Below are 15,419 nucleotides of genomic sequence, written 5' to 3'. Positions count from 1 at the left end.
CCCAGTTTATATGAGTATAGATATCCAGCATGATATTTTTCCCCATTGAGATCTGATGTGTTTTCAAAGTGTTCCTTTAATTTTTTTTGAGAAGTGTAGTTTAAAACAATTGTGCTATGGAAAGCATATGCCTAGTGCAAATGTTGAAGTCTACTAGTTCCTTTACAACAGTCACTGCTTAACTTGTCACACAGAAAAAAGAAGCAGACAACATATTCTTGAAAGTAAATCTTTAAAAGAATTTGCATTTTCCATGAGCTTTATAACACACCAATTAAATATACAATATGCAATATCTTATCAAAATACATAAATGCCCTGGCCATCTGTATTTTACTTCATAAATACATGTAGGTAAAATCATAAATTCTATTAACAAAATATTACATTGAAGCTGCTCACTGCTGATTGTTGCAGTGAAATCCCTAAATAACTAAAAAAATCTAAAATATAATAAGCATGCTATCCATACGTATATACAGCATGACTATATCATTAAATCTCTTTATCATTGTAAACGTACAGTTCCTAAATACTGTTCAAAAACCTGGAATAGTATCTTAAAGTGCTATTTCGTCATCATTTCTAAATTAGAAGTAGGAAAAAAATGTGCTTTTAATTGTTTCATGATACACATTTACATAAAACAAACATGAGAGAAATGTACAGGTGGATGTGGGGGAAATATAATTAATTGTATTCCGAAGGTTTCTGTCATTAAAATGGATTGGGCTTGAAATAAATCCCATAGTAAAATAACTTTCTTCTGAACATTGTGTTCATTAGATCTACGTGTTGTAGATGTATTTCCTTGCAGCACTTTGGCTGTTTATGAACATGGGGTCCATAGATGCAACCTTAGCAGCAATGAAAGAATGAATACAGTGTAATACACCCGTAAGATCCTGAAATTCAAGTTCCTGTAGGGAAAGAGAAGCCAGAGGTCAGTGACCTAGTAAGAGTAGGCAAGATAAAGTCAAGTTAGATAAGATAACTTAAATAATGCTTTTCTAAACCCCAAAACGTGTAATATACTCTAAGCTTACCAGTCCTTATCGATGAAGGAGCCATATGTTTTCTATTGTAGGGCTTTTTCCCTTTATTTTTACCTGGTAATCCTGTGAATAGCACACTTGGGTGGAGATTTACTAAAACTGGAGCAGTCAGAATCTGGTACAGCAGACAATCAGATTCTAACTTCAGCTTGTTTCATTAAATCAGAATTCCAGGCAAAAACTTCTTTACATGCCCTTGTTGCTGATCTCCTACCTTCACTGAATATGTCATCCATCTTCTGGTTCACTCAGTAGTTCTGAAATAGCCTATTCATTTTCAAATCAAACCATTAATTCTCTTTGGTTTTCTGTTTATAAGACCAGTGGCTGCTATGCCTTCTATTCCCCCAGGCACTGGTCTTGGCACATCCCTTCTGTAGTTCTTTCACCATGAAGCAATGATGTAATTCAGCCCTACTTGCAGTGGCAGGTTGACTGAGACTCTCAGACACATTCAGCATGTAAAGGCCTAGTGTACCCGGCCACATTCACTATAATTCCTTGTTACTCAGGCTGGACTTCAAACATCACTTCCTCTCTTCATCTTCATTACATGGAAATGGGGTAATAGTGCATTTCAAAACCTCAAAACAAAATTGTAATATATTTTAGTTTACCAGTCCTTAAATGTGATGGCTGCATGTTTTCTATTGTAAGGCTTTTTCTTTTACTTTCACCTGGTAATTGTGTGAATAGCACACTTACTATCCAGTGGTTGCACTTACAACGTCACCTAACTTTTATGTATGGAGAGGCTGTACTTCAAACATGCCTTCCTCTCTTCATCTCCATTACATAGGGATGGGTCAATTAGTAGTCTTCAGAGTAAAGCTAACATTGTTCATTCAGTTCACAAGAAGCGCCAAGGGCACTGCATTTTGGCTAGATCAACAGGTGTTTTCTATACTGGCTAGAAATGTTCTTAACCTTAAAAAATTTAAATTACACACCTACTACATTCAAGAACTGGTGAGCTTCAATATATAATACATTTTTGTTCTTGGATAGAGTGGATAGAGTGGTTAGCACTGATGATAGTTATGGATAGAGTGGTGAGGGGTTAGCACCGAGGATAAGTTTTTATTGCCGATGGTGTTCCCTCTGGAGAGATTCATCCTTTCTATTTGTCCTGGTACCCATTGCCATTCCCCTGGAAGTGAGCAAACATCCAAAATTTAGAATTGCCTCCAGAATAGGAATAAAGAGGACATTTTCCAAGCTTGACAGATATTTTAGTGGCAGCTGTTTAAGAGGGCATTTCCCTCACTTTAGACATTTTTCCTTCCTTTTTCACTTTCTGTTGGGTCTTTAGGACAGGAAGTGAAGGGAAATTTCTTCATCTGGAAACAAGTTGTGAAAAAAACAAGTCTGACAGGAGTTTAAACATTCCCTGTGCTATTATCCCTTCCTCGCGATTGTAACTATGCATGATGTGGTCCTATAACAAAACAAGGCCATCCACACCCCAACCTCTGTAGCCACCATTTCAAAGGCTATTCCTCCAACGACATGGAATAGAAGTTCCCAAACTAGATTCATATTAAACTCATTCACATGTATTTAGTTTAGTCGTATGGCTAATTCAAATGAAAACATGACCGGTTTTCTGTGCCACTACACACCGTTAATGATGTGCTTTCTCGTAATGAAATTTAGATTATTTGCTGTGATTATAGTACTTATATTCTGCTCAGCTTCATTAGTACATAACTTGACAATGACAGTTGCTAGAACAGTTTTCTGTGAAGCAGAATAAATATATTAGGATTGTAGACACATCTTCAAACCATGTAATTATTGTTTTTTCTTGTACCAGGAAACCATTGTTTCTTCCAGGAAATATGATTTCACAATGACGTACTTTCTACAAACTTGAAGCAGTTCAGGCAATGTTTTTAATGATTTTTTTTACTAATATTTGTATGCATCAACTCTAAAGATGCTAAAATATACAGATTTAGTAATGGCAAAGAGTATTAAGATGAAGTTAGAAATACCAACCATCAAATTTCAGTAGTCATTATTCCTGGTCTGTTATTGTTGTTTTCTGCCACTTGTGTGCTGTATCAATAAAGCCCAACTCAAAGCCCCCTTTTGGTTTAAATCAGCTAAATACATTCCAGGGGCATCAATACAAAATGTGTTCAAAGTCTTACAGAATGTATTTTTTTTAGCCCAGCCTAGACCAAGTAGAAAGATCTGTTCAGTTTGCTGTGGAGAAGGATTCTTGCTCTCTGTGTTAAAGCAGTAGTCTCTCAATAGAAGTGTCCAAACTCCTTGCACATTATAGCTGGAGCTCTCCAATCAGCAGGGAGTGCAAGCTTTGCTGATGATGCAGTTCTAACTGATTTAGCAGAGGGCTTGCTGAACCTCTGCAAGGACACCTGGAATGTATTTAGCTATGTTAAATTGAAAATTCAGTTGGGCTTTAACCACTTGCCCTCCTGAGGATTTACCCCCCTTCCTGACCAGGCCATTTTTTGCGTTACGGCGCTGCGTTAATTTAACTGACAATTGCGCAGTCATGTAACACTGCACCAAATGAAATGTACATCCTTTTTTTCCTATGAATCATTGAGCTTTCTTTCGGTGGTATTTGATCGCCTGTGAGTTTTTTAATTTTTTTGCGCTATAGAAAATAAAAAGACCGACAATTTTGAGAAAAAAACAATATGTTTGCCTTTTTGCTATTAAACATGTCCAGTAAAAAACTTAAAAAAATCAGATTTCATCATAAATTTAGGCCAAAATGTATTCTGCTACATTTCTGATACGCCCCAATACATGTAAATTAAATGGTTACGTGAAAGTTATAGTGTTTACAAATGGCGGTATAGATACTGGAATTTTTATTTTTACAAGTAATGGAGGCAATCAGCGACTTATAGCAGGGCTGTGGGACTGTGGTGGGCATTCTGACACTGGGGGGGGAACTGACTTGGTGTCACTGACATCCCCAGTGACACCAATACAGTGATCAGTGCCAAAAAAAAAGCACTGAGACTGTACTAATGGCACTGGGCAGGAAGGGGTTAACATGAGGGGCGATCAAAGGGTTAACTGCGTGCTGGGAGTGTTTTACTAGGATGCTGTGTCTGTGTGCCGTGTGCACAGCCATTCAAAGCAGTGTGCTTGAGCTGACAGGCAGGAGAACTGTTAGTAAACAAAGCAGTTTTCCTTTCCCTCAGAGATCGTCAGAAATTACCGGGCGTCGGCGAGTGATCACCGGTGCATGCGGGACCCAGCGATTGACAGTCATGCATGCGAATGGTGGCGCGGGTAGGGTGTCCTCTACCCGGAAATGCAAAATCATGTGTATATACAGATGGCAAAAAATATACTGCCAGGGGTTATAACCCTCCCTTACTCTATTCAAAATGAAAAAAAAAAATTTTTGCATATAATCCTACTTTAACCACTTCAGCTCCAGAAGATTTACCGCCTTTATGACCAGGCCATTTTTTACTATATGGCGCTGTGTTACTTTAACTGACAGTTGCACAGTCATGCAATGTTGTACATAAAACAAAATATATATATTTTTTTCCCATAAATAGAGCTTTCTTTTGGTGGTATTTGTTCATCACTGGGTTTCTTTTTTTTTACACTATAAACGAAAAAAGATCAACATTTAAAAAAAAACTATATTTTCTACTTTCTGCTATAAAACATCCAATAAAATTGTTTTTCAAAATCTAATTTCTTCATAAATTTAGGCCAAAATGTATTCTGCTACATATTTTGGTAAAGAAAGTTTCAAGCATATATTAATTGGTTTGCACAAAAGTTATAGCGTCTACAAACTATGGTATATACAGTATACTGTAATTTTTTTTTTTTAAATATATACTAGTAATGGCGGCGATCAGTGACTTATAGTGGGACTGCGATATTTCAGCGGACAGTCTGACACTTACTGACACTTTGTGTGAACCAGTGACAATAAATCAGTGATCAGTGCTAAAAATATACACTGTCACTGTATTAATGATACTGGCTAGGAAGGGGTTAAACATCTAGGGCGATCAAAGAATTAACTGTGTGCCTAGCTCTGTGTTTTGTGTAGGTAGTGTGCTGTTTTTACTAGGATCTCTGCTAGATTTTATTCCCAAAGAAAATCTATCAGATTGCTGCTGACAGGATACAGTTCTGCCTTGTTTACATAGGCAGAGCTGTGTTCTGTCACTTTTCTAGATGATCATTGGGTGCTCATCCATTGGCCAGCACCTGTTGATTGGTTTCTGCTGTGTCCAATCACAGCAAAACACAAAAGACAAGGGTTGGATAAATAATTTGGCCACGGCCATTTAATACTGGTTTAAAATACAGCTGGAATAAATGCTGTTAAATGACATCTTCAAAATAAACATACTGAAAACAATCTAGTCACCACAACTCAGGCTGTAGAAGACAACTTTATGAACTTAATATTTTCCCAAGGATTTGAAACTAGAGACAAAAAACAACTATGCTTCAAAGAGTAGCTTAGCCATTATAGCTCAAACTATTTTCAATATTCGCGACAAAATGTTGCCCTTTACCTTTACAAAGGTGACACCACCACATAACGACCACAGAAAGAGGCTGGAGGGAAAGAAGCACCACAGCTCTTCTGAGTCGCCTGAGCACCGCTGGGATGGAGCCCCCTTTTTATAACCCTTGAAGGGGTTCTAGAATTTTCTTCACTGAGGTCACATGACCTCATATAAGCCCTCCTGTGATCCACAGGCTCACGGGGGACTCGAAACTGCCTCTCCTGCCACGGTCCCATGAGTCTACCCCTTTTCCGATCATTCTGCTAACTGTATAGGGTTGATATTTGCAGGAATCTCTCATTTCACTCTACTTATCAACAGAGCTTACAAATAATTTTTTGGAGTTGAGTTGACAGGAGCTAACACCTGTCCTCAGGTTTGAAGGTTAAACCCTCAGCTTGCCCCACACAAATTAGAAGACTTGATGCTTTTGCACGGCACCTCTTACTCTGCACTCCAGCCTAAAGATCTTGAAACCTGAACAACTTGCACCTGTCTGTTGAACACATGGACAGGACAGCACAGTGGATAAGTGGTTAGCACTTCCACCTAGCAGTACTATGGTCATTGGTTTGAATCCCAACCACGGCACTATCTCCCTGGAGTTTGCATGTTCTCCCTGTGCCTGCATGGATTTCCTCCCACACCTCAAAGATATGCTGGTAGGTAAATGGTTCCTGTCTAAATTGGCCCTAATATGTGTATGTATGAATGTGAGTTAGGGACCTTAGACTGTACTCTCCTTGAGGGCAAGGACTGATGTGAATGTGAGTGTGCAATAAATATGTAAAGCGCTGCACAAATGGATGGTAGTATATATGTACTTGTAATAAATAAATAAAATGGACTAGAGCACTACTGTTTGTGTGATACATCCTCTGAGATTTCCCACTCTCACCACAATCACTAGTTGAGCTCTCCTGGACAAGTGGCAAAAACACTCCAGAACTTCATAGGAAACCTCCCTTATCTGCCTTTCCTGAATAAAATGTTAAATGTAATGCTGGACCAGAGTCCTTACTTCATAAGCAAGCCCAGTATTATATAGGTCCTTAGTCCTTCAGTAGGACTAAGACTCACAACTATATTTACCATACCCTTAGTTTATTTACTCTTAACAAGATAGCCTCAGACACACAGGGAGTTTTTGTAGCCACTTTTAGGGGCATCAGGGTTCTTTTTTCTTACTGCTTTCAAAGCCCCTCCATGTTATCCTATATATCCATGCACACATAGACTTTTAAAAGCTTTTAGTGGCAGGGGCATTTACCAGCAGGAAAATAAAACCAGGGCCAGTGCATCCAGGAGCAACAGTGTGTTTCAGAAAAAAAATGCTTGACACGAGTAAACAAATGTAAATGCATCTAACCACACCTAAATGTGTTTAACGCTTGAGCGTTAATTCATTTCATTGGCCAGAAAAAATATTATTCTGGCCAATGAAATGGATTAACATCCAGGCGTTTAATGCCAGTAAATGTGTCTAAACGCTTATAAACGCGTACACACCTTTACAAGTGTCAGGCCTTTTTCTGCCAAAACCCTGCTGCCAAGAGGAGGAGCATTTTTAAAACATCATGTGTTCATGAGGCTGAAGAGTTGGTAAATGCAACATAAGCTTCTGTTAAGTTCCTATGGCAGTTCCAGTAAGGCAGAATGTTCTAATTTAAACTGTATGTCAATGCATTTTTGATAAAGTGAAGAAAGATCGACTCTTTGTCATGTTTATATTGCTTTCTATGTCCCCCATGTGGATTAGTCACCTCTTTGTCCTAGTAAGAGAAAGGGGAAATCCACAAATTTGAATTGTCATGAGAGCAAGAGATAAGAGAAAATCTTCCACTGGAGTCACCTGTTCTGATGACAACCCTCTAAGATGGGAATTCTGTTCACTATGGAGAGATTTCGCCTAATTTCTTGTCACATCTCTAGGACAGGCAGTGAAAGAAAATCTCCCTAGTGGGACATAGACAACAAAAAATATCTTGATAGTGTAAATCTACTCTAACTTATATAAAACAAAATAAAAGTTTGGATTTTACATATGCTTTAAGATTATAGCCTGATCCTGCTTAGACTCTGAATTTAGGTCCTGCCTACTGTTACACTGAATTCTGTCCATAATCACAGTAAACCCTGTCCATCCTGGGGAAAATTCTGCTTGGTTTCTGCAGAATATTTGCCTAAAAGTGGATAAAGGTTACAAATATGTTTGATACTGCCATATTTTATTGAGATTTCACTTTAGGTGTGCCAGGCTTTCAATATCTGCCAGTATTTATCTGTCTCTCCCAGCCTGTGCAGTAAATATTCATATTTTATTACATTGACTTCTTAGGGCAGAAGAGAAAATTGATGGACAAAAAAAAAGAATGAAATGTTTTAAGTGACCTTTCAGTAACTGCCACCTACACCAGATCTTCCTGACATGAAAATCACTTTGTCATTCAGAATGTGTTTCTATGACCTATATGAGAATGCTTTGACATGCATCAATTCACTAGTCAAAGTAAAATATTTTTGATGAATCTCTATGTTCAGAACAAATTTGCAACATAATTATACATTCACTCTATTTTCTGTCATGTGACATTTATCTATAATGTTCAGATTCAATGTAATAGTGAAAATTCCAATCCCATGCAGTTTCTACACAGCAGATAAGTTTCCTTCTATAACAACTGAATGTTCAAAGAGGCTCGGTCACTTATATAAAGATCATGCAAAACATTCACCCTGTTAAAGAATAAAGTGAATACTTCCCTCTGTTGATGCCCTCACTGCAATACACTGTTGTAGAGAAATCCTCCACTAACCCTTCAAGAAGTATTGATTTGCTGTGTCCCCCACAGTGCTCAGTGGTTCCTCCTGAACTCCTGTGTTCTGTAGTAATGTAGGGGTCAGCAGGAGGAGCCACTGACCATTGTGTGGGACACAGCAAATCAACAGTCCTGGAAGTGTTAGTCGAGGATTTCTCTACAACAGTGTGTACCACAAACTCCTGGAAATAATCACTTTGTGTAAGCAAGTTATTTTAAATAGAAGGTATCAAGTTTGCTGATTTTCCAACTATTTACTTAGACATGGTAGAATTTAAGATAAGACATTTCTCCTAAGCCCAGGGAGGCTATTTATAAAAGCTTGAATAAATGTTCCCCCAGTTTTTTATGAACTTTTGTTCTTTCCTTTCGATTTTCTGTCCCATTCACAATAGCATACTCATTGCTTTTGTTCAACAGGGGGATTTGTTATTTTGTCTCTTTTCCATATCACCAATCCCTGACCATTACTAACTTTATCTTAGCTTTTTTGACATTTTGCAAAGCTGGTTAAGTAGGCATTTGTAGCATAGCCTCGACTCTATGTCCTTTTTCTAAGTTTGGTGTATTTTTGGTAAAGAAAAAAAGGCTTAAATGACAATTTTGTCCTCAGATATTTGCACAAACTCCACAGGACTGTTATTTCAGCTCAACAAATTGAAAATATGTGTTTTAAAGATAAATCCCTCAGTCAGTGGCAGTTTTACTAAAGGAGATGCAAACAAAAGACTAAAATGTGAAATAGAAGTCTAGATGGATGAAAAGGTAATCAGTATATATTATCAGACAGATATTAATAGCTTTGAATCAAAATGTGTTCTTTCCAGCTATTTTACAATTAGTTATAATTTCTGTGTGTGTTTCTTGTAAATTGCTCTTCCTCATATTCATCCAAGCTTCCTATCTTGAGGTTAGAAACTATTTATTTTAACGCACTGTAAATTTGGTCATGTCAATTTGTGTGTGTAGACATTGAAGTGCTGTATCCCTAATGGCACTATAGCTGTTGAAATTAATCTCAAATGTCAAATATATTTTTAGGCATAGCTCTATGTACAACAAGGATGCCTGATTTCATTGCTCACCAGAATCCCCAGAGCTTGTGAGTTAGTTACACAATCTAACCACTATGTTCACAGTCTGCAATTTTTACACATGATTTGATTTCCATGTTACATGTTTTTAAAAGACTGCACCAAATTCTCCCAGTATAGTATAGTCGAGTTCTGATAAACAGTTATTTAAAAAAAACATTTTCCTAAAATATTGATGAACATGTTATTACAAACTATTATCCAACTGCCAAAATCCAAATGATATTATACTCTGGATTTTGTAGATACATTCTGAAGTACAAAAAGTGGCTTTTTCATAAACGTTCTTCTCTGATACTGCTCTATTAATAATATTTTGCACTAAAAAGGAATGGGCTATAGCGCACCTCAATGGCCCAAAATGTTGAAGAAGTTAGAGTACAATAATCCCAGCATTTGTGTCAGTGGCAGCAACAATAACCCCCTGCATTGATGTCAGTAGTCAAAATAATAACCCCCCCATCATTGAAGTCAGTAGCAGTATTAATAACTCCCAGTATTGATGTCAGTGGATGAAATAATAACCCTCAAATTGGTGTTTGTGGATGTAATTATAACTCCTCACATTGATGTCAGTGGACACGATAATAACCCCCAAAATTGGTGTTGGTGGGCACAATAATAACCCCCAGAACTGGTATCAGTACTATTACCCCCCTCCCTTGGTCTACAAAGGCAGTAGTATTCACTGTCACTGATGCCACATGCAGGGATGGTCAGTGGCAGTGAAAGTTAATCCTCCTTACTGCCCTCCTGCATTGATGGTCATGGCAGTAAAATTTATACCCCCGCATTGGTGGTCATTGAGTGAAAATTGGATGTTGTGTTCACGTACTATACAATTTTTCTGACTTGCACCTTTGTTTTTTTCGTCTGACCAGTTGAAACCGGCTGTTGAAAAGCACTATACTAACAATTGGATAACCATTCATTCGTTCCTTTTACATAATTTTTCTTCACAATTTTTTTTATAGTGTGTACCTAGCTTTAAAGAAAATCTCTCTAAAGTTGGGTACACACTATAAATTGGAAGAAACATTGTGTTAACTGATCATTAGTACAGTGCTTTCGACAGCTGATTCCAACTGTTCAGATGAAAAAAAACGAAAGCGCAAATTAAATTTTTTTTATCATACATTAACAGGAAATACTTGAATAGAAAAAAATGTGCATGCTCATAAGCAAGGAATGGTCCAGAAGAAGGTGGCAATGAACATAGAAATAGTACACAAGATAGAATGTTTGCCTATATCATTTGATAATTTTTGTACAAGTTAACACCATTGTAGGTTATAATATCATAATATGCACCTTCATGGAAAATCAGATGATTGTTCGTCTGATTTTCTCATAGTGTGTACTGCACTTAACAGAACATAAATAGCAGTAAAAACCAGAAATGGTTCTATATTTTACTCTCTTTCATTCATCTGCAGATCGAAGGGATGAACTTCAATTTGCAGGCAATGTCAGTTAAAGCATCCTGAAAAGTAAAAACATATTTAAAAAAAAAAAAAATGTATCTGTATTTACCTCCTTCTTAACACATAGTTAACCATATTCGACTCCTTTCCCCCTTCTTCCTTCAACTATTATTATTCTGCATATTTTTGTTTATTTCTACTTTTTTACCACTAATATTTAATTTTATTTTTCAATTTTCGTGGTTTGTTCATATTTTTAGAGTCAAATTTAAAAAAGCACAAAAATAAAAAAAAGGCCATTGTATCAAATGATTTTGCAGTGTTTTGTACCAGAATAATAATTTTAATGTCATTTAAACAGGACAAATTCTAGGAAAAAATGTTATGTTTTGTTCAAGAAATTGAATAAAAAAATGTTGTTTTGCAAACAGCATATACATTGCTTTGTTATCTTAAGTAATGACAAAGTTGTTGTTGAATAAACAGGTCCATCGTAGAAAGTGTTCCGATCCATAGGAGTGTACAGTTGTTAAAAGTTAAGAGTATTAAAAAAAACATAAGTTTATCATTTTTTTCAGGAAACTGTCTGCAAGATAGATGTAATAGTAATAAATCCTTCATTACAGCTCAATTCTGCTCAAATAATAATTTGCACAGGTAGCGTTGTTTTAATAAAGAATAAATACCAAGTGAGGAAAAACTAAAACTCACTGAAAAGCCAGTCATGCAATGCATGCTGGAAAATGCTCAGGCAAAAAGAACAACTTAGCACAAAGTTCAGAGCTGTCCTCAAGGAAAACCAAACAGTTTGAAAGTGGCGTCTGAAATTGCATATAAGAATGTGAATTATCTTTGCAAGCAATACACTATAATACAGTTATAACAGCTACTAGTAAGAGGGGCAGACTCAACTGCCAATGGCAGCGGTAAATCATGGAGGAGACAGGGAGACACCCAAGAGCAGTCCATGAATGAAAGTTTGTCCTGCAATTTTTATTCCTCAAGATAACAAACAGACACAATTTCACTGCAGGAGAAATGTGTACAGCAGGGCCATTTCATAAAATAAATAAAACATCTACTCATCCAAACCTCTAACCAAACAAAGGTTAGTTTCTGATGATCAAGGTGTCTCCTAAAATGTTTCACAAAACAAACAGGCAGCACTTGTACCTCTTTGACCCCTGGTTCACATATATGCGGCCGTGCGGGCCGCGTTTTGCACGGGCACAAGAGCCCATTCATTTGAATGGACTCCCGTGCCCGTGACACACAGGGAAGAAGTCACTTCACTTCTTTGGAAAACGCAACTCGCACGGGAACCTCGGTTCCCAGTACGGTTGCGTTTTCCAGTGCAGGCGGTGTGCCATTAGAACTATTGGCACCCGTCCGCGGGTCCGCATTTCTCTGTGCAGTGATGCGGCTGCACGGATATTCGTGCGGATCCGCAGCGGCACCACCCGCACAGATGTGAACCTAGGGTTAGTCTTCTGTCATCACTGAGCCTTTCCACCTAGCAGCAGGCTCCCAAAGCAGAGAATGAGAGAGAGAGAGCCCCAAGCATCAGTCAGCTCACATACATAAATTCCTGTAGACAGCTGAGATTAATAATGAGGTTTGGCTACCAGGTAAAATGTGGACCTAGAAATGGAGACTTTATCCAACCCAAAACTCCACAAAGTTTCAAGGTTCCAGGGCCCAGACCAAACTTTTTAAGTCCTCATGCACACTGGAGGTTTTACAGTGGCTGTTTTTGGCTTTTGATGTTTTTTTCTACAGCTACTAAACCCCCCAGCATGTTATCCTATGTATCCATGCACACATAGACTGTAATCAATGTTTTTGGCAGGGGCGTTTTTTGGTTGGAAAAAAAACAGGACTAGTGGGTTTCTAGAGGATTTTTTTAGCTGTAAAAACAATCTAATGCTGAAAAAATGCGGTAAAACGCTGAAAACTGTCATTTTTGGACATTTTTTTGACCCAAGAAAATGCTAAAAACCCCAAACGCGGGAAAACGCTGTTAAACGCTAATGCAAAAACGCTAACAAAAGCTAAAAAACTCACGTTTTTTACGCGACTTTACACAGCTAACGTTACCAGCGTTATCAAAATGGCAAGTGTGCATGGAGACTAAGATTTTAGGGAAACAAATTTGTTCTCTTCATATCAATTATCAACACTGGGGCCCCTTACCATGTGTAGGTGGGAAACCTAGGTGACTCATACCCAACATTCACATTCCTGCCTCGCAATATATAGTTTTTTACATTTGTTTGATTATGGCAGATACACAAGTCCTGTCACACTTCCCTATTTATATATCATTACTCTTAACTTAGGCCTCTTTCCTCTTAGTTGTATTTCTTCTGGCAGTAGTGAGGAACCAAATTACAGCCATACAAAGACCTACCTCACCATGCTTTACCAGAGACTAACAGGGACTAACCATATTACCAATGATACATAAGTCTCATTCACACTTTAGAGCTGCTGTACATCAACAAACATGTTCACGTGTGTTTTGTCATATGCAAAGCATACTATGTTAAGGCAGCCCATTCATCACTACACAACCAACATTTTACCAAATGTCCCTTTTTTAACACAGTGCACTGAATAGCATGGCATGTGGATTGTGGTGTGCTGCAGACAAAATACATTTGCCGCTCTTGCTTTATTGCATTGGGTTGCCATGAAAAAGGAATTGCATTGTGCATTGTGGTTTGCTGCAGGGCAGATGCATTTCTCACTCCTGTTTCAGTGCAGTAAGCTGCATTACCAAAGCACATAAGTGTGAATGGGCCGTAATAGTGACAAGCATGGTTGGATCTAGGGGGGGTGCTTGGGGGGGCTGTGCCCCCCCCAGAATTTGGTTGTGCCCATCCCCCACCCCCAAAACCATACGTTCTCTCTCAACCCGCCTGAGCCTGGGTCCCATATAGTCTGCAGGGGTCGGCAGGAAAGCTGTACATAAAGGTTGCCGCTACACTGTCATCCTGTATTAAAATACATGTCATCCCAGTCCACCCATGTAGTAGGCTAGCTGGCTGGGCTAGGACATGGGAGATCCTGGCAATCTCAAGAGGGAGGGACTTAAAGAGGACTTCAGCCACCTATTGGCTGAGGAAGCAGGTCTCCAACTGCTTCCTCAGCCAATGGGTACATAGGGTACGCTGTCCATCACTGAAAAGCCACATGCTTCCTGTGTTCATGTTGAATGGAGCAACTGTTCAAAGAAGCTACTGCAGAGATCGAGGTGAGGACAGAGCAGGAGAAATAGTGTTTATACCCAGTGGTATTTAATTGGTAGAATTAACTACTACAAGTGACTGTACAGTGCATAACCTGTGCCCCCCTTGCCCCTCTTTTAATAACAGTCAATGGAATTCCACCCATATTGCTGTCCTTTTTACAGGGTGAAAGCAACCTGTGCAGCATACAGGTCGTGCGTAGGCACGAGAACCCATTCATTTGAATGGACACCCGTCCCCCAGGGACACGCAGGGAAGAAGTCCCTGCACTTCTTTGGAAACTGCAGCCAGCACGGGAACCTCAGTTCCCAGTGCGGTTGCGATTTCCAGTGCGGGCAGAGTGCCATTACAATTAATGGCACCCGCCCGCAGGTCCACATTCTTCTGTGCGGGTGGTGCGGCTGCATGGATTTTTGTGCAGATCTGCAGCGGCACCACCCACACAGATGTGAACCAGGGCTTACTGTCCCTCCAAAGTAAAAAGGACAGCAATATGGGTGACATTACAGTAACTGTTTTTAGTCCAGGTTCACACTAGCCAGTGCTCTGAAAATCAATAAGTGATGGATCGCTTTTTAGTGTGAGGCTAAGCAGAAAAAGTCATTCATTCTGGAAGTAATCCTGCCACATCCTGAATGCCTGTCTTTTTCTGTTTTGCCAAACAGTAGCCCTATTGATTTGAATGCCTGAGTTTGACAGGCAATGCCACAGCATGTGAACAGCCTCTTCCAGCTGTATTTTAGAGTTTAGGTGTGAGGCCAGAGGAGGTGAAACTTCAGCTCAGCCACCTGTTTTTACCACCCCCTAACCCCCTTTATGATCATGAGGGCAAAACTATCTGTTTGCAAGTGCTGACCCTTTAAAAATAAGTAGAAAACAGTGAATGTTGTGCTACTCCTGACCCCTGAGCTCTGTAGAGTACATATTCCTGACTGTGGCTTGTGACATAGTAAGTAGGAGTACTTTGTGGGTACAAGGACTGTAGTATATTTGTGCAGTGTATACAGTGAGTAGGCAAAGATTCTGTTTAACCACTTGCCCTCCAGGAGCATTTGCCCCCTTCCTGACCAGGCCATTTTTTGTGTTATGGCGCTGCATTACTTTAACTGACAATTGCACAGTAATGCAATGCTGCACCCAAATGCAATTTACATCCTTTTTTTCCCACAAATACAGCTTTCTTTTGTGTGATTTTATTTTTTGCACTATAAACAAAAACAGACCGACAATTTTGAGAAAAA

The 15,419-nt window shown here is 38.8% G+C and overlaps 1 protein-coding gene across 2 annotated transcripts in view; it reads right to left on the bottom strand.

The window, feature by feature from the left end:
• Positions 1-215: 215 nt before the first annotated feature.
• Positions 216-15,419, bottom strand: part of SNTG2 (syntrophin gamma 2) — a 618,654-nt gene continuing 603,450 nt past the window's right edge. For both annotated transcript variants that reach the window (XM_089686706.1, XM_089686707.1), the window contains exon 17: positions 216-920. In XM_089686706.1, the coding sequence (XP_089542832.1) occupies positions 789-920 (132 nt within the window). In that variant the 3' untranslated portion in view covers positions 216-788. The remainder of the gene's footprint in view (positions 921-15,419) is intronic.

The sequence above is a fragment of the Staurois parvus genome, unplaced genomic scaffold, assembly GCF_062004578.1.
Source record: "Staurois parvus isolate SC_StPar_1 unplaced genomic scaffold, SC_StPar_1.0 ptg000409l, whole genome shotgun sequence".
NCBI lineage: Eukaryota > Metazoa > Chordata > Amphibia > Anura > Ranidae > Staurois > Staurois parvus.
The sequence above is the reverse complement of the archived record's forward strand: the minus strand, read 5'-3'. Positions and strand labels throughout refer to the sequence as shown.